The sequence below is a fragment of the Anomaloglossus baeobatrachus genome, chromosome 7, assembly GCF_048569485.1.
Source record: "Anomaloglossus baeobatrachus isolate aAnoBae1 chromosome 7, aAnoBae1.hap1, whole genome shotgun sequence".
NCBI classification, from domain to species: Eukaryota; Metazoa; Chordata; class Amphibia; order Anura; family Aromobatidae; genus Anomaloglossus; species Anomaloglossus baeobatrachus.
Window position 1 is genome coordinate 226015772 of NC_134359.1, and position 25434 is coordinate 226041205.

General features: G+C 44.8%; 1 protein-coding gene across 1 annotated transcript in view; it reads right to left on the reverse strand.

The window, feature by feature from the left end:
• The window catches only part of LOC142245308 (uncharacterized), a 452975-nt gene that overhangs the window by 104546 nt on the left and 322995 nt on the right, over positions 1 to 25434 (reverse strand). The window contains exons 46-53 of the mRNA XM_075317926.1: positions 24957 to 25091; positions 22188 to 22337; positions 20925 to 21041; positions 14956 to 15129; positions 13855 to 14062; positions 11213 to 11373; positions 10137 to 10249; positions 1163 to 1244 (exon numbers count right to left, since the gene is read on the reverse strand). Of these exons, the coding sequence (XP_075174041.1) occupies positions 1163 to 1244; positions 10137 to 10249; positions 11213 to 11373; positions 13855 to 14062; positions 14956 to 15129; positions 20925 to 21041; positions 22188 to 22337; positions 24957 to 25091 (1140 nt within the window). The remainder of the gene's footprint in view (positions 1 to 1162; positions 1245 to 10136; positions 10250 to 11212; positions 11374 to 13854; positions 14063 to 14955; positions 15130 to 20924; positions 21042 to 22187; positions 22338 to 24956; positions 25092 to 25434) is intronic.

A 25434-nucleotide genomic window follows, 5' to 3' on the forward strand; every position in this document is an offset into this window, starting at 1 on the left:
CGTGTGACGGGGGTTAACGACTTTGTGCGCCACGGGAAACTAATTGCCCGTGACGCACAAACAACTGGAGCGGGTACGATCGATCGTGAAATTGCACAATAGATCGTACCGTGTAAAGCAGGCTTAAGAGTGACAGTGACTGGAACAACTGGTGCTGGACAGGAGAGTGAAGGTATAGGAGGCAAGAAGGGGAAAGAGATTGTACTTTAATTACTTGAATTTTTTGGTTGAGGAAAGTGCGTGAAAATGGGTGTGGCTAACAAAATGGGTGTGGTTACAGAATGGGTGTGGTTTTCAAATGGGCGGGGTTTACAGAGAACCTGTTGTTAAAAATTTGAATCCCACCCCTGAGACATAGCCTTCTTTTCCTTCCTTTCTGTCATTGTGGGGTACTACTTCTTGACCTGTTCCCTTCTACTATCTTGGATCCTCAAGCTCCTGGGTCTGTGTCTCATTTTCCCTAACTTCATTCACCTTCATCCGCTTCTGGGCCTCGGCTTCTCTCTAGCCAAACGACTCTCTAGGCCCTCTGGGGTGAGCCGTAGGCTCCAGAACTCTCAAGGTCACCTCAGGGTTCCCTGACTGGCCCTAGCATCAAGGCCACATCTTCTCCCACTTTAACTCTATTCTAGGCTGTCTCCTCTCTAGCCTTTTTAACCATCCTCTTTCCCACATCTGTCACTTAATTTTTAACCTGTCACTTGCATTCTGCTGTTATCCCAGCCCAACCACTAGGTGGCACCTTTGGCAACAGTCCTGTTTTACTGCATCTGGAACCTGCACCCAGCTAGCAGCATAACATAACATACACTATTAGTAATTAGTATAACACCAAGGATATATGACCCAACCAATACAGGGGCAGGGCCAAATTATGCCCAATCCATGCAATTCTAACTCCCCTATTTAGGTGATGTATCTGCATAGGATCACTCCAGGGTTTTAGGATCTTCACTTTAGAAAATTTTATGCATGTAAAAATTTGGGATTGAAAATCTTCAGTGTCTATTTTATCCCACAGATTAAGTAACCACTTTTCAATGATTTTTGCCACTGGCAGCATTAACCTCTATGAATCTCACAATTCTGCAATATAGACCTGAATTTGTAAAAATAAATTGAATCATTAAATATTTCCACTCGTCACTTGACAAATGCTTACCCCTGTGATGAAGGTGCAGGAGCTCGGGATGTAATTTTGCAAGGCAGGAACGCTGTGTGTCGTTTTCACAATTAGTTCCTCGCTAAATGACAAAATAATAAGTGTCCATAGAATGATTATAATAATAATAATATATTACATTACATATATGTATCACTTAATAGAAAAAGAAAATAACAGAGTTAACAAGAATGACTGTAAAGACTCCTCAATATTGCAATTGCAACACCAAGAAGGAAAAGTTATAGAAATCACAGGAGGGATAAACAGGTTAGTGATATAGAAATGATGAAAAAATGGCCCAAACTTTTCAAATATCTCAATTTATGGCGCTCATACTTGATACTGAATAAATACAAATTTTGTTTCCATTTTTTAATCATTTACTATCGGCAACATGTCTCTCCATTCTGTGATTTCCATATCTCCATGACTTTTTCCTTCTTCATGTTGAATTTTCAATGTTAAGGAGTGTAATTAAAAAGCCCAATGCAGTTATTTACATGTAATACAAACATTTTTACAATTTTTCTTCTTGCCTGAAATAAAAAAAATGTAAATTATTTTGAGTGCAGTATATACAGTAACTGCTGTGTATCTGATGTTCCTATGCAGATGTTTCCAATAAACCTATTAAGCTGGGTTCACACTAAACGACAGCGACGTCGCTGTTACGTCACCATTTTCTGTGACGTAGTAGCGACCTTGTAAGTCGCTGTTATGATCGCTGCTTAGCTGTCAAACACAGCAGAAGCAGCAGCGATCATAACGACACGCGTCGCTGTGCTTCATGTGCAGAGAGCAGGGAGCCGCGCACACTTAGCGCTGGCTCCTTGCTCTCCTAGCTACAGTACACATCGGGTTAATTACACGATGTGTACTGCAGCTACATGTGCAGAGAGCAGGGAGCCGCGCACACTGCTTAGCGCTGGCTCCTTGCTCTCCTAGCTACAGTACACATCGGGTTAATTAACCCGATGTGTACTGCAGCTACATGTCACAGCGCAGAGAGCAGGGAGCCGCGCACACTGCTTAGCGCTGGCTCCTTGCTCTCCTAGCTACAGTACACATCGGGTTAATTAACCCGATGTGTACTGCAGCTACATGTCACAGCGCAGAGAGCAGGGAGCTGCGCACACTGCTTAGCGCTGGCTCCTTGCTCTCCTAGCTACAGTACACATCGGGTTAATTAACCCGATGTGTACTGCAGCTACATGTCACAGCGCAGAGAGCAGGGAGCCGCGCACACTGCTTAGCGCTGGCTCCTTGCTCTCCTAGCTACAGTACACATCGGGTTAATTACACGATGTGTACTACAGCTACATGTGCAGAGAGCAGGGAGCCGCGCACACTGCTTAGCGCTGGCTCCTTGCTCTCCTAGCTACAGTACACATCGGGTTAATTACACGATGTGTACTGCAGCTACATATGCAGAGAGCAGGAGCCGGCGCTGGAACCGTGAGAGTGGCGGAGGCTGGTAACGAAGGTAAATATCGGGTAACCACCTTGGTTACCCGATGTTTACCTTGGTTACAGCTTTCCGCAGCTGCCAGAAGCCGGCTCCTGCTCCCTGCTCGCTTCATTTCGTCGCTCTCTCGCTGTCACACACAGCGATCTGTGCGTCACAGCGGGAGAGCGACGACCAAAAAATGAAGCTGGACATTCAGCAACGAGCGGCGACCTCACAGCAGGGGCCAGCTCGTTGCTGGATGTCACACACAGCGACAGCGACGGGACGTCGCTGCAACGTCACAGAAAATGGTGACGTAGCAGCGACGTCGTTGTCGTTGTTGCTGTGTGTGACACCACCTTTAGAAGCTTCCAAAGACATGACATCATCATATGGGCTGACCCATATTGTTAAAAGGCATACCACCTTATTGTATGTAAACTTTTGACTTTTCAGAAAGTAATAAAAATGCCTTAAAACATTCTCTCTCATTACTCTGGCATTTGGCAAATATAAATAAATTTGGCTCCTAATTGACCTAAAACGGGAAAGGTTTATTCTGATTTCATGTCAGATAGTGAGAAAAACAAGCACGTGTCATCTTAGTGTATGTAAACGTCTGGTTTCAAGTGGATAATATAATAATAATTGCCAAGAAAAAGGCCAAGGGTTATATACATATATATATATAGTGTATATATTATTCACCTCTTTTGGCCTTTTTCTTGGCCATTATTATTATATTATACACTTGAAACCAGAAATTTACATATATATATATGGTATACACACACACACACACATATATACTGTATATTAGTCTCTTCCGAAAGTAGTCGCCTCCTTTGGCATTTTTCTTGGCCATTATTATTATATTATACACTTGAAACCAGAAATTTACATACGTATATATATATATATATATATATATATATATATATATATATATATACCGTAATTTTCGCTTTATAAGACGCAATTTTCCTCCCAAAAATTTGAGAGGAAAATGGGGGGTGCGTCTTATAAAGCGAATATAGCGGTACCTGGGGGTCCTGTCTGTGCGGTGATCGGGCGGCCGGGTGCCTGTAGCTGCGTGCAAGCGGCCGGGTACCTGTGCTTGCGTGCGGTGGCAGCCGGGTACCCGTGGCTGTGTGCGGGCAGCAGTCGGGTGCTGTGTGCGGCCGGCAGCCGGGTGCTATGTGCGGGCGGCGGGCGGCGTCTGTGTGCGGGCAGCGGCCGGGTGCTGTGTGTGGGCGGCGGCTGGTGGCTGTGTGCGGGCAGCGGCCGGGTGCTGTGTGCGGGCGGCGGCTGTGTGCAGGCGGCGGGCGGCGGCCGGGTGCTATGTGCAGGCGGTGGTCGGCGGCTGTGTGCGGGCGGCGGCCGGGTGCTGTGTGCAGGCGGCGGTCAGCGGCTGTGTGCAGGCGGTGGTCGGCGGCTGTGTGCTGTGTGCAGGCGGCGGTCGGCGGCTGTGTGCTGTGTGCAGGTGGCGGTCGGCGGCTGTGTGCTGTGTGCAGGCGGCGGTCGGCGGCTGTGTGCTGTGTGCAGGCGGCGGTCGGCGGCTGTGTGCAGGCGGCGGTCGGCGGCTGTGTGCGGGCAGCGGCCGGGTGCTGTGTGCGGGCAGCGGCCGGGTGCTGTGTGCGGACGGCGGCTGTGTGCAGGCGGCGGTCGGCGGCCGGGTGCTGTGTGCGGGCAGCGGCCGGGTGCTGTGTGCGGGCGGCGGCTGTGTGCAGGCGGCGGTCGGCGGCCGGGTGCTGTGTGCAGGCGGCGGTCAGCGGCTGTGTGCAGGCGGCGGTCGGCGGCTGTGTGCTGTGTGCAGGCGGCGGTCGGCGGCTGTGTGCTGTGTGCAGGCGGCGGTCGGCGGCTGTGTGCGGGCAGCGGCCGGGTGTTGTGTGCGGGCAGCGGCCGGGTGCTGTGTGTGGGCAGCGGCCGGGTGCTGTGTGCGGGCAGCGGCCGGGTGCCTGTGCGGGCGGCAGATAGCGCCATTATTTGAACCGGGACACTGGAACACTCACTGCAGCGGCCTGCTGCATGACTCACCCACCGTCGCTGACGCTGCTGCTGCCGCCACCACCACCACGGGCCCCGCGGCTCCTACCACCATGGATCCCCCGGCTCCTGCCACCCCGGACGCCGCTGACACTGACCCGCCGTGCCTGCCAGCAAATCCGCTGCCTCCTGTGACCCCGCTTCACCACCACTGCTGCCCCCCTCTGGTAAGAGAACACCGGATTATAAGATGGACTCCATTTTTCTTTTTTTTACCTTTTTTTTATATCTAAGTTTGGGGTGCGTCTTATAATCCGGTGCGTCTTATAAAGCGAAAAATACGGTATATATATATATATATATATATATGGTATATATACACACACACACACACACACACACACACACACATATACTGTATATTAGTCTCTTACGAAAGTAGTCACCTCCTTTGGCATTTTTCTTGGCCATTTTTATTATATTATACACTTGAAACCAGAAATTTACATATATATGGTATACACACACACACACACATATATATATACTGTATATTAGTCTCTTCCGAAAGTAGTCACCTCCTTTGGCATTTTTCGTGTTTTGCCACTTCACAATCTGGAATTTCTCTTTGTTTTGAGGGTTTACATCAGTTCATGTTAAGAACATGCCTACAGTTGTGAACATTTGGTTTTCTTTTTATTGTGAAGTGTGCTGAATAACAAACAAGGCATATTTACCTCCGAGATCGGCTATGTCCCCCAGCGATCCCATGTCATTGTTTATTCAGCCTTCACTATTCCATCAAAAAAGTCATGTAACTAAATTGTAAAGTTACTCATGTTTGCACATATATTATAAAATATCTATATATAAACTGAATCATGATGGGTTAAGGTGAATTTGTGTTTTTAAGGTTTAGCTGTACAGCCCATCCCTTTTCCACAATGGCGTCCAATAATATCAATATTCCAGGCATTAATATAACTGTGGGTGAACTCAGCCTTAATTAATGCTATTAAGCATTACATGAATCATCATGGACAAGTAACAATGGCATTTTATCCGTTTTATGTGGCATTAATGTATGGTTTTTGCACTATAGTATTTAATAGCCTTTTCTTGCTGTGTTAGAATTGGTCACAATAGAGTTTGAATGTATAATATGACAAAACAAAATTCAATGTTACTGAAATGCAAAACTAGTATCGGGATATTGGATTTGCATACTTATGAATTATGGACATTTACTGAGATGAAAACAAGAACAAGAAAAATGGATTAATATGAACAGATTATAGGGAAAATTGGATTTCCTTAGAAACTAATATCCCCTTTTCTTCTGAATAAACATTTCCTTTGACCTCACATGTGGGAAAGTAATACACATATTATTAGCCTAGCTAATAATTTTCCTTCCATTTATTTATTTTTTTTTTACTTATTACTTTGTTGCATAAAATGTTTTTTTTTTAAATATCTACAGACAGTTAAGCGGAAAAAAGGCACAATTTTTTCCCCTTCTGTCCGGGGTGGTTAAATTATGGGCTCCTACTGCTCATCTGACTCTAGAAACCACCTGTACCTGGCAATATTATTGTACAGATGAGCAGTAGTCCTATTGACACTACTATAGCAATTTTGTAATGTGTTGGAGAACAAATTTGAAGTAGGGAGGCAAATCGTAACTAAAAACGGTTTCCACTATGAAGTTACAGTACAGGCAATTCCAGAAACAGTTTGAAACTCTTGAGTCTTAAAGACTATAGATGACACATGGCTAATTGGCGCAAGGCTGGACACTGATGTGTAGTGAAAGAGATGCAGTGCTAGTCCTTTCATTTTTAGAGGTTGTCCCCCAACATAAATTAATGGCCTATCCAAATGGCCTATCCTAATGCTATAACTTTATAAGTTGGTAATACCCCTTTATTCTATTCCAATCTATGATTACAATAATGCTACAGAATACCATATAGCCATAATATTAAAAAGATTTTCGACTACTAATGTGACCCTCTTTCTTTTATCCTAGCTTTTCCTAACTAAAACTTCCTAATACACTTTTGCTATCTATTCTGCCAAGCTCTTGTTGGTTAAAAAAATGGTCATTTGTAAATCAGGTTCAACCTCTGAACTCAAAGAGGTTTCCACTACTAATCTGACCCCCTTTCTTTTATCCATCCTCTTCCTAACTAAGGGTACCTTCACACTTTAGCGACGCAGCAGCGATCCCACCAGCGATCTGACCTGGTCAGGATTGCTGCTGCGTCGCTACATGGTCGCTAGTGAGCTGTCAAACAGGCAGATCTCACCAGCGACCAGTGACCAATTCCCAGCCAGCAGCGACGTGCAAGTGACGCTGCACTTGCACGGAGCCGGCGTCTGGAAGCTGCGGACACTGGTAACTAAGGTAAACATTGGGTATGGTTACCCGATGTTTACCTTAGTTACCAGCGCACACCGCTTCGCTTAGCGTGTGCAGGGAGCAGGAGCCGGCACTGGCAGCGTGAGAGCTGCTGAGGCTGGTAACGAAGGTAAATATCGGGTAACCACCTTGGTTACCCGATATTTACCTTGGTTACAGATTACCGCAGGCTGTCAGACGCCGGCTCCTGCTCCCTTCACATTCAGGATTGTTGCTCTCTCGCTGTCACACACAGCAATGTGTGCTTATCAGCGGGAGAGCAACAATAAAAAAACGAACCAGGGCTGTGTGTAACGAGCAGCGATCTCACAGCAGGGGCCAGATCGCTGCTCAGTGTCACACACAGGAGATCGCTAATGAGGTCACAAAAAACGTGACTCAGCAGCGATCTCAGTAGCGATCTCGCTGTGTGTGAAGTACTCCTAAAGGTACCGTCACACGTAACGAGATCGCTAGCGAGATCGCTGCTGAGTCACGGTTTTGGTGACGCAACAGCGATCCCGTTAGCGATCTCGTTATGTGTGACACATACCAGCGATCAGGCCCCTGCTGTGAGATCGCTAGTCGTTGCAGAATGGTCCAGGCCATTTTCTTCAAAGGCGATGTCCTGCTGGGCAGGACACATCGCTGTGTTTGACACTGTGTGACAGGGTCCAGTGACTGCTGAGATCGTTATACAGGTCGCTACTGCGACCTGTATTGTTCCTGCATTGCTGGTAAGATCTGACTGTGTGACATCTCACCTGCGACCTCCCAGCGACTTACCTGCGATCCTTATCAGGTCGCATCGTTTTCGGGATCGCTGGGAAGTCGTTGTGTGTGACTGGGCCTTAACACTTTCTAATATGCTTCTGCTATCTACTCTGCTCCTCTAAGGCTATCTCTAACAAACTGGTAAATACCATTATTGTTGTTGTAGCTTTGATCCTTCTGGCTGCAGGCTGGAATTAGACCAAGTGAGCAGAGCACATCACTGATGGGGTTGCCTCTCTGTGAGTGACAGCAGTTTGGGCATGCATGCCCAGATCAGCCTTCATTTTTCTGTCAGTGACGTGCCCTGCTCAGTTGATCTGATTTCAATCTGCAAGGATCAAAGCTTCAACAACAATAAAGGTATTTATGAACGTCTTGGAGATTAGCTTATAACTGATAGCTGGTAAGTTGCTAGGAGGTCCCTGGTGAGATGTCACACTAAGCGACGCTCCAGCGATCCCACCAGCAACCTGACCTGGCAGGGATCACTGGAGCGTCGCTACACGTGGAAGCATGCTGCGCTTGGTAACTAAGGTAAATATCGGGTAACCAACCCAATATTTACCTTGGCTACCAGCACACACCGCTTAGCGCTGGCTCCCTGCACACCTAGCCACAGTACACATGGGGTTAATTACCCGATGTGTACTCTGCTACGTGTGCAGGCAGCAGGGAGCCAGCTTCTGTGGATGCTGGTAACCACAGTAAACATCGGGTAACCAAGAAGCCCTTCCCTTGGTTACCCGATATTTACCTTCATTACCAGCTTCCTCCGCTCTCACACTTGCAGTGCCGGCTCCCTGCTCCCTGCACTCCTAGCCACAGTACACATCGGGTTAATTACCCAATGTGTACTTCAGCTACGTGTGCAGAGAGCAGGGAGCCGGCACTGACAGCTGAAAGCGGCGGACGCTGGTAACGAAGGTAAATATCATTTAAATGAATGGGTCTGCGCTCACATGCGTGTTTTGCCGTGGACCGTGTGTCCGTGTGGAGCATACGTGTGCCCGTGTGTTCCACACATAGACATGTCCGTTTTTCTCCGGCATCACGGGTGTCACATGGACCGAACATGGACCGCATGGATGTGATCCATGTGACACGCAGCGGAGAAAACACACGTGCCTGTGAAATAAAAAGAATTTCTATACTCACCTTCTCCAGCACTGCTGTTACTGCCGCTGCTGTCACTTGCTTCCGACCCCCGCTCATTATGCTCATTGCGTATTCACTCCCCTGTGGGCCGGAAGCTGCAGCAGCGGGGAGTCGGCAGGGCCGGAGACCGTAGATCAGCACCACGGAGGGCAACGCCAGGGACAGGTGAGTAGAAAGTTCCCGTTCTCCGTGTGTTATCATGGATAAAACACGGAGAACACACGTGTGCCATAAACACGACACACGGAGGGCAAAACGCACCTTTGACACGTCCTTGAAAAATGTGCGTAATTTTCACGGACGTGTGAAGGAGACCTTAGGTTGAATTTAATGCAGTGATTTATTCTTTCTATTTACATCTTTTAGTTAGATTAGTGTTTCTTAGGCTGGGCTTACATGAGCATATTTTCTCTCATCTGAGAAAATCAGTCTGATTATGCTAATCACACTCTGATCAGACTCTGTTCAGACTGTGATCAAACTATAATCCGATTTCTTGGAGAAGATGGAAGAAGAAAAAATTCTCCATCTTCTCCATTTTGTCAGTCTGTGAAAATCGGAGGTCATCCAAGTGTGGTCCGGTTTTCTTCACAGACCCATTGACTTGTATGGCGGAGTGTGATTAAATTTACGAAGGCAAATCGCACATGCTACGATTTTGTTCCTCGGACAGACGACTCGAGTGCGAGGAAAAAATTGGACCCATGCATGGCCGCATAGACTAACATTGGTCCCAGTGCCTTCCAATGTTTTTCCAGATTGCACTCTGACCTAAAATACGGTTGTGTGCATGAGTCTTTATAATGATGCTCACAGGCACTGTTAGATGAATCGTAGCTGTATGGGTTTAAACATTGAAATAGTAAAATATTGAAAAAAAAAGTTTATTTTTTATTTCGATATCAGATAATAAAGTAAAAAACTAAAGATTTTGTTTTCTTTACTTTTTACTATTATTAAGATTATAGGATTAAACATCAGTCTGGTAAATAAACTGGTGTTCATTTTTGTAAACATGCAAACAAAGCAGAAGGTGACTTCTTGTATTAAGAATAATACCTCTTTGATTTTCCAGCAGAAAATGTATCAACAGAAAAAATAAAATCTACCCAGTGTCCTGTGACTTTCCAGCATATTCATGTACCGTTTGCTTATAGCAGTGCAGCTCTAATTCTCGTTAACAAGCATAGAATGAAAATACTGACCTCTGCTGCTTGGATCTGACATTAGCAGAGAATGACATGTTGCTGCCTTTATCGCTGTTAACCATCAGAGCTCCACCAAGATCTGTACTTGTTAAAATTACTTGCGTCAGCACCTGAATAAAAAGACAGAAATATTAGTATACAGTGTATGATATCTGAGTGTCAATAACCAGTGCAACAGCTGGATGTCAACTATTAGCTATATCGTATGGATATTATCTTAGTGTTCAATTTTGGCTTTATCAATCCAATCATTTTTTTACAGAAGTATTCTAGCTGGTTAAGCAGGCTTTGAGTTTAAAGCTGCTGCTCCTTTTTTTTCTAATTTACTGTATATAACAGATTCTGGTATAGAAATCTCTATTTTACAGAGTCATTCAGGAATCTTCTTGCTATCACAAACTGAGATGTCCATTGGATTTAAATAAGAGCCAAGTTAATGGAAACTGCACATGGACATCATAAAGGGAAGTGCAGGGTATCCTATTAATAAGACATCGATGTATATTTGTACAAAACTGCGTTAAAAACGACCTGACAGCAAGTAAATAAATGGCTAATTTTTGTTCTTGTTTTATTCTCACTGCTTCCCTGATTATTCAGATTTTTTTATTTTAATGCAGCACATGGTTCTACAGATATGGAACATTTAATTTAATGCTGACTTTTAAGGTCTTCTTCTGGTTGTCCCACTCATGGTTTTCGCTTACAAACACTGAGGTAAAAAACTGACCAAACACTCAACGAGTGTACGTGGTCTTAGTGATATATTCCAACTCAGGCCACGTGGACAAGTTGAGTATTTGGTGGGTTGTTACCTCAGTAATTGTAGCCAAAACCAGGAGTGGAACAATCGGAGAAAAAGTATAATAGAAACATGGGCACTATTCTGTATTTATTACCCACTCTTGGTTTTGGCTACAAATACTGAGGTAAAAAACTCACAAAATACTTAACGAGTGCATAATGCTCATTTAAGCACCTTACGCACACTGTTTGTAGTTATGTGATTTGTGCAGAGCAGTGCCAGTAGAATCCATCCATGTTGATGGCACATTCAGCAATTAATGAATTACCTGTATTGAGTTTGGTATTGACCAGGCAGCCAGCTGAGGCACTGAATGCTTCACTCCTGCAGCAATGCCAAAGCTATAACTTTGATCCATAAAGGATTTTAATTCAACCCTTAAATTTTTCTTATCAGATTCTAAATCGATGGTGCCATTTACTTTATTTCCTATAAAGGTAAAAACAAGAAGATAATCAGTGACAGTGAGAAGTGCTGGAGTTCCCCCTGCACAATGTTCCTAATAGAGCTGAAATCTCATACATCAGACCAATTTGGAACAGATCAGTTATACTACCGGTATAAGAGATCCTGTAAGAAGGAAGGTTTTATATTTTCAAAACTGGTTCCTTAATATATTGTTTAACCTTTCATTAAAGGGGATCCGTTAGCTGATACATGCTGCCTGAACCATGGGCGTTAAGAATCCGTTTGGCTCCATTATTACAGCCATGTGTGTGTAGGAAGGTGTGGACACTCCTACACCAGAAAGAGTCTGGTTTTGTGGATCATTTTCGGCAGGGTGTATGGCACTTACTTTTCTCTTTGGGGTGGTATCCATCACCCCGCAGTCGGTCACCATCGTAGACGCAGTAGTGAAACACTTGACATAGAAGTTTTATTGGCAACCATTATTTTTCTTCTTACCATTATGACAGACATAGCCTCACTCCTATGGTTCTGCTGTATTGTTCTTTGGGGTACTCTCTTTCTCTCTGCCTAACCCTGCTATCTTGGACCTGTTGTCCACAGGCTTCCGGGCCTGTGCCTCCTTTTCCCCGCTATTATCCGATTCTCTGCCCCAATGGCTCTCTAGTTGCTTCAACCCTATAAGCCTGTCGGGGTGAGCCGTAGGCTCTGGACCTTACAAGGATACCTCCGGGTTCCCTAACTTGGTTAACTACATAGCCACATCCTCCTCACTCGAACCCTCCTACAGAACTAGCACCTCACCAGGTCCATCTCTCTAACCAACCCACTGGCCATCTGTCACTCCTCCCACCTTTGCTCTCAGCTCCTACTGAACTAGGAAGTGTCTAATACGGTTTTGTCTGTAAAACGTACACATTCAGATTATGAGGCTAATACACCATAGTATACATCATTAATACAGTGGCAATACACATTACATAACCTTACACTTTAATTGGATTCTCGGCCGGTAGGTAGCGCCGGCCACTATATGATGGCGGCTCTGTAATATTGAGGAACTGAACTTTGTTATCATACTCTCTGCAAGATTCAACACATGTATAATACACACAGCATAAAACACATTGTGCAGGGCTGGACTGGGACCACAATTCATCCCTGCCATTTGAAAGCACATAGACCCACTTATGTAGTTACACTTTTGTAGACAGTGAAACTACAGGTCAACAGTACATTGAAAATGTTGTGTGTGCTGCTGACCTGTATATGGTTTTACATGGCATTTAATTTTCCAAAAATCAATTGGTAAGGCTTTTTTTACACTACTGATTTTAATTCAGTTGCTTTGGATCCCCTACAAGTTAAATACCTGTGGCTTCGCTGGACCCCATAGACTATGATGGGGTCAGTTGGGTTTTCATCATGAGGTCAGGTATTTTACTGAACAATGGAATGCAGCATACTGTGCTATTCTGTTCAGCATTTTTATCCAGCTGAGTGACAGAGCCTGAATTTGATTTTGTCCCCATATCTGTCCTGTAAGTAGTGGCTGAATATATTAAAGCAGTTGTCCAGGCTGAAGTGAAAAGTCTGCACTCACTCTAGGTGCCTTCAGATCGCAACATAGTGACAGTGAGTGCTGTGAAGATGATTCCCTGTGCGGGTTGGCGGTCATGTGCCCGCATGTATGTGATTTAAGAGAAGCCATATACTGTAAATCTATTCGCCATGTAACCACAAGTTTACAAATCACATACATGTAGTTCTTTGACCGCCTGTCCACACAAGGAATGAAGTCATTATGTGCATTGCACACTGCCAATATCTGGCAATCTACAGTCACTTACGTCACAAGTGCACATTTGCACTCTATCACTTGATGTATCAAGGAGATCGTGTGACATGCCATTCTTAACTGCCCGGCGCCCTGGCTACTTTTAATCTTCCCTGATTGCATCAGTATAGAAGTCGGCTGTCAGTCAGTGCCGGGTTGCCGTTACAGCTGCCGCTCGTTATGTACTGAGCCGTGACGGAAGTCGCACCAGCCACGCCTCTATGACTGAAAGCTTGGGCTGCCAGGGAGGATAAAGTTAATTTCCTTACAGTAGCCGGGCTTTCGGAATGGCAGCCGCACAGCTTTAGAACATAGTTAACCTTCAGATTAACTACATATCAACAGGTTAATAGCATTATTGACATGACTGGTTCCCTTTAAACACTTTTTTTTTTGTAGCTGGTCATCTCCTTTTTTCTTTGTCATGAGGCCCTACCCTCTATGATCAACCCCATAGCATGAGTAATATAAAGTCGCTGACAATTAAATCCTGCATTGACTATATTTACATACAGCTCCAGATCCATCTGTAATATAACCGCCTCTATTGGACACGTACAAAACCGGTAAAGATAACACTATATTGTCTTATTTCACAAATGTTTTGTTTTTTTTTCAATTCCTCCCTACGCAGAGTGCAGCCATTCTTCTATTAACCTACACACCTTCTTTTACCAACATTCCCATCAGATGGATTATTTTAGGATATCCGTATTTCCCAAAAGAGTCGATGTTGTGGGCACTCTTGAACAGGATCGTATTATTCTTAGGTGCGGATAGAGAAGCCACCGAGCACATAAAAGTATTCTGCGATGTTGTGGCCTCCACTGACACTTCTTGTTTGCCATTGATTGCCTGTATGTCCAGTGAACTCTAAAGAGAAATATTTCATATTTAATTGCTTTCATGTTAAGGCTATAATACTTAAAGCATTCCTTGTATACCCCACTGCGTTTCCCAACTAGAATTTGGAAAAATTAGCAAAAAATGACTATGAACAGAACTAGTGATGGAGGAAGTAAAGTTTGTTTTCTTTTGCTTTGTCGGAATCAAGCGAAGACATTTAACAGTGTGCAGAGGTGGGATACCACAGCGCAGACTCGGGCATCAACCTGCTGGATGCTGATTCATAGGCAGGTTAGCAAGAGTTAATCTCTGCTGGTTTGCTTGCTCCTTCCTCTATCACATCTGCTCCCCTCCTATTTATGCTGGTTGAAACCTTCCGCCTATACGAGCTACAGTTTATTCTACATTGGTCTGTGAGGTGAGGTGTCAAAGACTTACTGGTGAAAGTTGTGCTCATTGCTTGGTGTGGTTGTAGAGTTTACACCTGTTGTTTTGTAGCTTCTTTCCAGCTCTTGATTTTCCTCCTAAACCTAGTATTGTCTTTACCTTTGGGTGTGTGTGCTGTGTTACAGAGTTTTGGTTTTCCCCTGTCTGATTTATCTGTGGGTTTCATAACACTTTGGTCCCGTCCCTCCCTGGGGGGAGGGGGAATCAGATCAGGAGCAGGGCCAGGAAGGAGACTCAGACCTCTCCACCATCAGGAGTATCCCTGAAGTTAGGAATAGCATACGACCCCCTAGCTTGAGGGACAGCCTAGGAGCCTCGATTCCCTGCTATCCCATAGTCATCGTGACAGTCCAGAGGGATTGCTGTTGGCTGTACATGCATTAATTTGACAGCTATTGAAGGTGTAACTTGACACTAGGTCAGATATGCCAAGGAGCAGAAATCTATCACTGTTATACATTTCTATACATCACCTGCATGAATGCAGAAATTCCATGGCGCAGTAGCCAAGGCCAGTTGTGCTGGATGGTTGAGGTCAGATTACAGCTCGTCTCATTGCTCTTTATTCGCACCGTGGTGTTTAGAAAGTGGGCTCCGTAGTACGTGGCGAGACTCATATTTCTATATTTCTCAAGTTCTATATCAGCCTAAGAATAAAATAAACTTCTGTATAATTGTGAATACAAATGACCAGGTTTTTCCTCAAAATGATGGGTCATTAAAAGAAATAATAAAACACTGACTTATTGGATACAATAAATAATTGCCACAGATTATGGAAACTTTCAAGTATTTATGAAGACAACATAGTTCTGAGAAATACAGCAAGATGCTATTGTGAGAAACTGAAGTGTAGCAACTGTTAGGAAATTTGGGGAAAACCTAAATGCTTAGGGTTGCGTGCATAGATGGCCAATATTTCCAGTATATGAGCAAGTAGCATAAAGTGATTACAGGAATATTTAGGAAAATTTCAAGCATTTAAAGTCACAATGATTAGTATATTTAAGTATTATAAGAAGACAGTAATGTAGACTAACAGTAAATGTTCTGTTATTAGCAAAAATAAACAATTACGCTGGTCTATGTATGAACAAAAAAACAAACTTCTGACCTAAGTATTTTTTTCTGATTTTACTCAAAGGTGCTGATTCCAGATTTAAAGTAAAAAAAATATAATATGTCAAATTTTGTCACAAATGAGAAATGTTTGATTAAAGGTTTTAAAGTCGAATATCAGAAGTAATAAATTCTAAAGAAGCAATAGCACGTAATATATCTGTTTCATGCAAAAAAACAAGTCTACCATTTGACCAAGAGAGCAATAGTTGTGTAAATTTAAATTTTTTCCTTTTGGATGCTCTGAACTAGTTATGATATAATAGTTAATAGTTGGACATTGTAAAACCACCACAAATGTAACAGAATATATCAGGTTCATTAATGTATCATCTATGAATTGTTAAAGTGGTGGGTGAAATATTTATCAAAAACCTTTTTAATAGAGTTAAATTTGCTGCGACTTGTAAGCCTCTTGAACGACTGAATGCTGCCCTTCATTCTCAATCAGTTTAAATAGTCAAAAAAGTCTGACGTCAGCAGTTTTTGCCTGCTTAAAGGGAACTTCTCAGGTCCCGTATGCCCTCCAACCCAGCAGCATTCAGGGCTGTATGCATAAATTCCCTGTCTAACCAGCCCTGTGAAACGCCCTTCACTAATATGAATGTTAAAAAAACTACTTAGAAACCTTGTCATCCCTATGTTAATTAGGCCTGTGATTAGTTGCAGAGGCATTAGTTCCATTGACTAATTAGCCCTTTTCCCATTTTATCACATCCCTGTGGGTGTGATAAGATGATTTCCACAAGTTGATGTCACCGCAAGCTCCTAAAAATCTCACACATGCGCAAGGCTCATTTCTGCTGTGTCAGTGCATCTCAGAAACAGGCTGGACACTTCCTGGCTACATTAGGTGTACTGCACATGACCGGAAGTGCAGAAGACGGCTCAGGTACACATCTTCTGAACTTCTGGTCATGCACAGCGTACCTAATAAAGCCGAGGAAGCGAGCAACCGGCTTCAAAGGTATAGGTATATGTGTGCTTCTGGATTGATCCTGCTTGTATTATCGTAGTGCCCTCATATTCTTGTTTCTAACACCCGGCTTCAAAGGCGCACTGACATGGCCATAATAAGCCACGCGCATGCACTAGATTTTTCATTGACACCAGTTTGTGGAAAACATGTTATCACATCCACAGAGGCGTGATAACATGGAAAAATGGCTGACTAGTCATTGGAACTATCACCCCTGCGACTAGTCACAAGCCTAATTAGCATAGGGAAAGCAAGCTTTATAAGTAGTTTTTTAAACATTCATATTAGTGTATAGCAAGGTACAAGGCTGGTTAGGGTGGGAAATTGGGCATACAGCCCTGAATGCTGCTGGTTTGGAAGGCATTGGGGACCTGACAGTTTCCCTTTAAGCAGTCATGCTATTAGTTATACCAGGGGCGTAACTACCACGGTCGCAGCGGTCGCCACTGCGACCGGGCCCGGGAGGTTAGGGGCCCGCCCTGAAGATAAACAGCTGATCGTGTCAGGGAGCGAGAGCTGCATTACTTAACTTGTAACTATACTATACGATCTCTTTTACAAGTGGCCGGCTCCGCCCCCTCTAGCCTCTTTACCTGTGACCTCGGGCTGACTGCCTGCCGCGTCATCTACTCTTTTACAGCCAGGGTATGGAGACAGTGACTGGCTGCTGTTTGTGACTGTGGATGCATGTCGGCAGTCGCAGGAAATGAAGATTCAGGTCAGGACTAGAGGCTGCAGACAGTGGCCGACACAGTTACAAAGTTTGTGAGGCTCAGCTTCTGCTGCCTCCCTCTCCCATTAGCTCTGTAGTAATGGGCAGCCATGTGCTGGACAGGGTCAACAGTAACTATAATGCAGAAAAGTGGATCTGGCCCTTTTTGCATTATATCTTTATTATAACATGTAAAGATTCACCAAGCTGCCAGTGCTTGGAACACTAGAATCTGGGGGGATGGGGGATAAGGGACTGAGGCTGATCTATGACTTGGTGGGGGTCACAACCCACAGAATCAGTGCCATACAATGAGTGTAAGCAGTGGGGGACGCATTTGGAGCAGTTTGTTGAAGGCAGCCAGGTGCTTTGCACTATATATGGCTAAATGACTGTGCACTGCTGAGTGCTATTACACTGTAACGCTATGTGCACAAGATGGAGATTTGTTTGCAGAAATTTCTGCACCAAGTCTGCATCTACTGGCAGGAGAAATGCTGCAGCAAAAACAAAGGGTTTTGCCACAATTTGGTGCATTATATGTATTTTTGGTTTCGTTTTTTTTTTCATTACATTTAATGGGGAAAACGCAGCATAAACACAGAAAGAATTGACATGCTGCAGTTTTTTTTTCTACAACCAAATCTGCAAGGAAAAGATCCTGAACGTGTTCACAATACTTCAGAATTCTCATTTACCATATTTTTCGCTTTGTTAGACGCACTTTTTTCCCCTGAAAACTGGTGGTAAAATGAGGATGCATCTTACAAAACAGATATGGCTTTATGAAGGCGGCGGTGATCGAGCGGGCTCATAAGATGCGCTCAGAGGTGTCGCGTGGACAGCATTGATCTGCGGGCAGGCGGGCTGTGAGGGTGTCTCAGCGGCGGGTGCATTGAGCTGACTGCAGGCTCAATTGAATCGCTCACAGTTCACGCGATGAACTTCAAGAAAATGGCCACAGAAGCAGCGCTTGCGCAGATTGACACAATGGACTTTAAGAAAATGGCCATGGAGTCCTATCTACGCACGCGCCACCTCCGCGGCCATTTTCTTGAAGTCCATCTCGTCAAACGCGGATGATTCAATGGAGCCGGCAGTCAGCTCAATGCACCTGCCGCCGAGTTGCCTGCACAGACTACCCGCCACCATGACACCCTGTGTTGTGACACCTCCACAGCCCACCCGCAGATCAATGGCGGCCGCTGCAACAACCTTGAGCGCATCCTGTGACCCTGCTCCACCACCACCGCCCTGGTAAGCCATAGCCGAGGGATTCAAATGCGCCCATGGCTACACCCCGAGCCACAGCATCGCTGACCCTCCTGAGCCGCAACACCCCCTCCTCCAAGCCTGCAGAATCGCGACCCTCCTGTGACCTTCCCAAGCCACTACACCACTGCCGCTCCCCCCTGGTGAGCATTAGGATTAAGACGCACTGGGATTATAAGATGGACCCTCTTCAACATTAAAACTTATTTTTTCCTATTTTCCTCCTCTAAATCTGGGGTGCATCTTATGCCAGAAAAGTATTTTATTTTTCATTTTATAAGGATTTCCTGCAGCAGCATTTACTGAACTGTACACTGACAAACTGCAGAATTTATGCTAAACTGTGAACTGTATATATATATATTCCTGTCCTCAGGGGTGTAACTACCGCGGTCGCAGCGGTCACGATTGCGACCAGGCCTCGGAGGTCAGGGGCCCGCGGCCGCCCGGCAGATCAGCAGCCAGCTCCTTTCTGTGAGAGGAGCTGCGCTGTTCTGCACCAGACCACGCGGCGGCTGCTATATGACCCAGTCGCCGCCGCTGACACCGGGCACCCCCTGTCTGGTGTCAGCAGTGGCGTCACCGCGCTCCCGTCTCTCACCGCGCTCCCGTCTCTCACCGCGCTCCCGTCTCTCACCGCGCTCCCGTCTCTCACCGTGCTCCCGTCTCTCACCGCGCTCCCGTCTCTCACCGCGCTCTGCTTTGATATTGCATAGAGTGGCCGGCGCCGCTCTATGCATCATCAGTCTTCCCCTGTGTCTGCGCGGTGACATCCCTCCTGTGCGACTGCTGTGTGTGGTGAGAGCACAGGAGGACGCCGACCGGAGCCACGGGGGAACGATGACAGAAGTGAGGACGGACAGCGGTGAAACAAGTAGAGGTGAGGACAGAACTGCAGTGGAAGGAGGAGAGGTGAGTACTTGTTTTTTTAATTTTTTTTTTTATAAATCAGTGAGTACACGGGGAGGCTGGCTGCAGGACACCTGGAGTCCTTGGGGAGGCACTGGCTGCAGGACACATGGAGTCCTTGGGGGGGGCCCTGGCTGCAGGACACATGGAGGCCCTGGGAGGTGCTGGTTGCAGGACACATGGAGTCCTTGGGGGGGAAATTGGTTGCAGGACACATGGAGTCCTTGGGGGGGGGGGGGGCTGGCTGGCTTGGAGGCCTGGTAAGGGGCTTGCTGCATGACACATGGAGACCCTGGGGGGGCTGGCTGCATGACACATGGAGGTCTCTGGGGCTGCATGATACATGGAGGTCTATGGGGCTGCATAATAAACATGAAGGACACCTTATACATGGACTATATAAGTGCATTGTACATGGAGGAGTATGGGGCTGCATAATACAATATGAAGGTTTATGGGGCTGCATTGTAATACATATAGAACTATGGGGGCTACATTATAATATATGGAGGCTACTTTATATATGGAGGACTATGGGGGTGCATTATAAAACATGGAGGACTGTGGTGCAGTATAATACATGGAGAACTATGGGGTGAATTATAATACATGGAGGACTATGGGAAATGCATTATAATACATGGAGGACTATGGAAGGGTATTCTAACATATGAAGGGTTATGTGGGACCCTTTATACTATATGGAAGGCTATGTGGGGGCCATTATAGTTTTTGAAGAACTATATACAAGGGGGGACAAAGATACAAACATGGGATGGGAACGTTTTATGCTGAGGAAAAAAGGCTCTTTCCCTCAGCACCCAGATTTCCCATGCTCTGATATGGGAAAGCTGGGTGCTGAGGGAATGATGTATAGCAGAGCATGGGAAAGCTGGGTGCCGAGGGTAAGAGCCAAGTGTCAGCATCATAATCCTGTACCCCGAGTGTCAGTGTCATTATCCTGTACCCTAAGTGTCGGTGCACGTACAGGGGGGGCCCCGGTACAAATTTTGCACCAGGGCCTATCAAATTCTAGTTACGCCACTGGTTATACCAATTGCATATTCAGTTTTCTTTTTGTGTATTCAGCATATCTAAAAAATCTAATTAAAATTATTCATAATGTTATGCTCTTACAGTAAAAGTTCCTTAGCTGTTTAGCATTTTGTGGAAAAAACGGATGTGACTGGAGGAAACAGATGTCATTTTTTTGATTCAGTGCACCACAATTTATAAAGATCACATATTATCTTTTACTCAGCAAAGTTTATGTAGAGCAGTGTAATATGTTACTATCATGTCACATCAGAGCTGACTCGCTCCTGCCCCCTTCTGGAAAAATGACCTATTTGTGATATATTAATACATAATGTAGGATATCTCTGCAGGATGGAGATCTTAATACAGTCAGTTGTACAATAGATGTTGTTCTGTGACAGGAAATAACTTACCCTAATTTCCACTTTATCTTCAAGAAGGAATTTTTTTAGTGTTTCCAGATTATGTGTTATCTTGTACATAAAAGTCACGTGTTCATGTTTCTGAAGAAAGTTCACTTCTTCACTAATCTGATATCGCAAAATTCAACAAAGAGTTAACATGACTATTACTCATGTACTATGACGGTTGCTCAACAATCCCTTTTCCATACATATGTAGCATGCATCTTTTTGTCATCAATGGAAAATGTATATAGACAGAGTGTGTATATAGAGATGAGGTGATCCTATGCAAACAAATTACAAAAATGAGACCTATCCAGTCTTCAGAATTGTCCTCTCAATCCCTGTAGAAAATATATGAATGGCCTTTGAGCTTTCTCATACTCCTTAGCTACACCTTTTTTTCTCTATGGGTTGCTCATATAGTGCTTATACAAGTATCTATATAACTACTTCTCATACATAACACCAAAAAGAAAAGCAAGCCAATGCCAATCACCATAAAACTAATTAACTTTTATTCAAAAAGTGATTAAAAGGTACAAGACCATGTAAAAAACTACAACAGGCACAAGGAATAAACGGGGAAGACACCTGGCAAACTCAACTGGTATGGCACAAAGATGATTATACTGTTATACTGTTACATATATATATAAAAAGAGTGAAAATGGTTATAACTATGTGTAATCAATTACATAAATTCATCAGTATGTGCTAATAAATATCACAATATCAATCCATAAGTAGATAATAATAAGTAAAGATACCAGTGTGTCATAAGATAGCAGCAAGTTATAAGTACCACAGTATAAGTGCCACAGTGCACATATTACCACTCCAGAGAGCCACACGTAAGGGCTAGGTCACACCATACTCGATGCGCGTTTCGCAAAAAATACTTTGTCCAGGACTGATGAATTTATGTAATTGATTATGCATAATTATATCCATTTTCACTTTTTATATATGTGACAGTATAAGTATCTTTGTGCCATTCTAGTTGAGTTTGAAAGGTGTCTTCCCCATTTATTCCTTGTGCCTGTTGTAGTTTTTTACATGGTCTTGTACCTTTTTATCACTTTTTGAATAAAATGTAATTAGTTTTATGGTGATTGGCATTGGCTTGCTTTTCTCTTTGGTGTTATTCTTTGTCTTGCTTGCTGCCATTATGTATGGGTTGTGCTATAGGTTATATTGCTTCTCATACATATATCTATACAAGCAAGGTTGTATTTACCAATGATGGTGAATAAGATGTGTTTTAAATACCTGCTTATTATCCCAGCTAAGGTGAATTGATCTTCTATATAGTTCACTGCTTCTTTCTGTTGTCACATCCACCATGGTCCTTGTGGGTATACCAAGAGTTATTGCAGGCTGGACATTATGGGTGAGAATCGCATCCAACTCTTGTTTTCGCTGTTGCAAGCCAGAAGAAGATAAATGTTATCATTGTTGACAGTCTGTCTCGTTTTTTTTTTGTTTTGTTTTTTTCAAAAGATCATAAAAATTTCTTAGGAGACTATGAAAAAAGAGTTGTCCACTACATGGAAAGCCCATTCTCAATCAGGGAAGTAGTCTGATTATCGTTTGTGGAGTCAGGAAGGAAGGAAGGAATTTTTTCCGCTAATGTGGCGCTTAATGTCTGCCCATTGGCGTTTTTGCCTTCCTTTGCATAAACATGTTAAGGCCCCGTCACACTAAGCAACATCGCTAGCAACATTGCTGCTAACGAACAACTTTTGTGACGTTGCTAGCGATGTTGCTGTGTGTGACATCCAGCAACAACCTGGCCCCTGCTGTGAGGTCGTTGGTTGTTGCTGAATGTCCTGGGCCATTTTTTAGTTGTTGCTGTCCTGCTGTGAAGCACAGATCGCTGTGTGTGACAGCGAGACAGCAACAACTAAATGTGCAGGCAGCAGGAGCCGGCTTCTGCAGAGACTGGTAACCAATGTAAACATCGGGTAACCAAGAAGCCCTGTCCTTGGTTACCCGATATTTACCTTTGATACCAGCCTCAGCCGCTCTCACTGTCAGTGTCGGCTCCTGCTCTGTAAACATGTAGCTGCAGGACACATCGGGTTAATTAACCCGATGTGTGCTGTAGCTAGGAGAGCAAGGAGCCAGCGCTAAGCAGTGTGCGCTGCTCCCTGCTCTGTGCACATGCAGCTGCAGCACACATCAGGTAATTAACCCGATGTGTGCTGTAACTAGGAGAGCAAGGAGCCAGCGCTCAGTGTGCGCTGCTCCCTGCTCTCTGCACGTGTGGCTGGACACTGGTTGCTGGTGAGCTCACCAGCAACTCGTGTAGCCACGCTCCAGCGATCCCTGCCAGGTCAGGTTGCTGGTGGGATCGCTGGAGCGTCGCAGTGTGACAGCTCACCAGCAACCTCCTAGCAACTTACCAGCGATCCCTATCGTTGTTGGGATCGCTGGTAAGTTGCTTAGTGTGACTGGACCTTTATTCTATTGCTTGAACTCGAAGTCTACTGTCAACCATAAACTATGAAACTATAATCGATAAAATAATAACACTTAGGGGTACTTTGCACGTTGCGACATCGCTACTGCGATGTCATCGGGGTCAAATCGAAAGTGACGCACATCCGGCGCCAGTAACGACGTCGCAACATGTAAAGCCTAGATGCACCAATAAACGATCGCAAAAGCGTCGTAAATCGGTGATCTGTGTAGTGTCGGTCATTTTCATAATTTCGCTGCAGCAACAGGTACGATGTTGTTCCTCGTTCCTGCGGCAGCACACATCGCTGTGTATGAAGCCACAGGAGTGAGGAACTTCTCCTTACCTGCCTCCACCGGCTATGCGGAAGGAAGAAGGTGGGCGGGATGTTTATGTCCCGCTCATCCCCGCCCCTCCGCTTCTATTGGCCGCCTGCCGTGTGATGTCACTGTGACACCGCACAACCCCCCCCCCTTAGAAAGGAGGCGGGCCGCCGGCCAGAGCGACGTCGCAGGGCAGGTAAGTGCGTGTGAAGCTGCTGTAGCGATAATGTTCGCTACGGCAGCTATCACAAGATATCGCAGCTGCGACGGGAGCGGGGACTATCGCGCTTGACATCGCTATCATCGGCTAGCGATGTCGTAGCGTGCAAAGTACCCCTTACACACACCTCTCGTGCCGGTGCCATTGCAGCAGTGTCGGCACTTGCTCTCCCCGGGCTCGCGTGACGTTGTAACAACGTATCAAATATAAATATCAGGTGAGTTGCCAGTCACAGTTCTGATTTCCTCTTGATGTTTGATTCATCCAAAGGCGGGGAGCATTAAACCAGCGCTAATTGGGAGTGGGGCTTGTGTGACATAACAATATCATGTGAGACCAAAAAAAGTGAGTGCAGACACCGCTGGAACAGCATTGGCACCAGAGGTGAGTACAAGTCTTGTTAATCTAGCGGGGGCCAATATGCTGAATAAAAAGGGGTTGTCTGAGTAGTGGATAACCCCTTTAATATATTGTATTGTGGTGCTGATAATGTGTCTTCTAGTAGTGCCCTTCTTTAAAGGCTACACATAGCTTTGACATGGAAAAATATTTTTACATATGTTAAGGGTTACTTTTAACCATTGTTATGGACTCTCCTTTAATAACCTTAAATGCAGCGGTACCACAGTATGTGCAGCAAAGGAAAGAAGCAGGCCTCCGGCATAGAGGTACCGGTGAAGAAAGAGAACTCACACACTCACCACCATTGTGTGTAGAGTGCAGGGGCGAAGAAACTGAGACCCTCGCCTACCGCTACCACCCTGGGCACGTTACCAAGGTGATCTCACTATTGCACATATACCCACTTATGCTCTGGGTCATTTTTTTTTCAGCCAATGTAAAAGCATATTGACTGCTTGATGTTACCATTTCCCATGCCAGTGTGGTGCATCCCTGCACAGTCTGGCACTGACTAATTACCACTGCCACAATCAGACTGTATAGAGACAATTCCGATGACGGGGTGAATACTTCTACTCAGTAGTCAAAGTTTAATTTATAATGATAGATTTTGTAGTTGTAATTTTGCACACCTCCGTTGCTTTCAGGATGAGTAATCCTTGCAGGGTGCTTTCATCAACCACCACTAACATCTGGGAGTCCAGATTTGCTTTTTTGTTTATTACAATGTATCCAGAGCCTTCTATTTTTGTGGGTGCTCCAAGGTCCTTCGGAAAGAGAAAAATACTATTAGTACAGCTCCAAATAAAATTTGACAACATTTTAACCAGTTCCCATATGGCCATTTTAAACTCTATCTCTCCTTTATTAATCTGAGATGGAAAATTAAACAAAGCTAAGTAACAAAAGTAAGTCTTAGGGCGGCTTTGCACGTTGCGACATTGCACGTGCGATGTCGGTGGGGTCAAATCAAAAGTGACGCACATCCGGCGTCGCAGTCGATATCGCAACGTGTAAAACCTTTTTGATACGATGAACGAGCGCAAAAGCGTCGTTATCGTATCATCGCTGCAGCCTCCGACATTTCCATAATGCCGATGGTGCGACAGG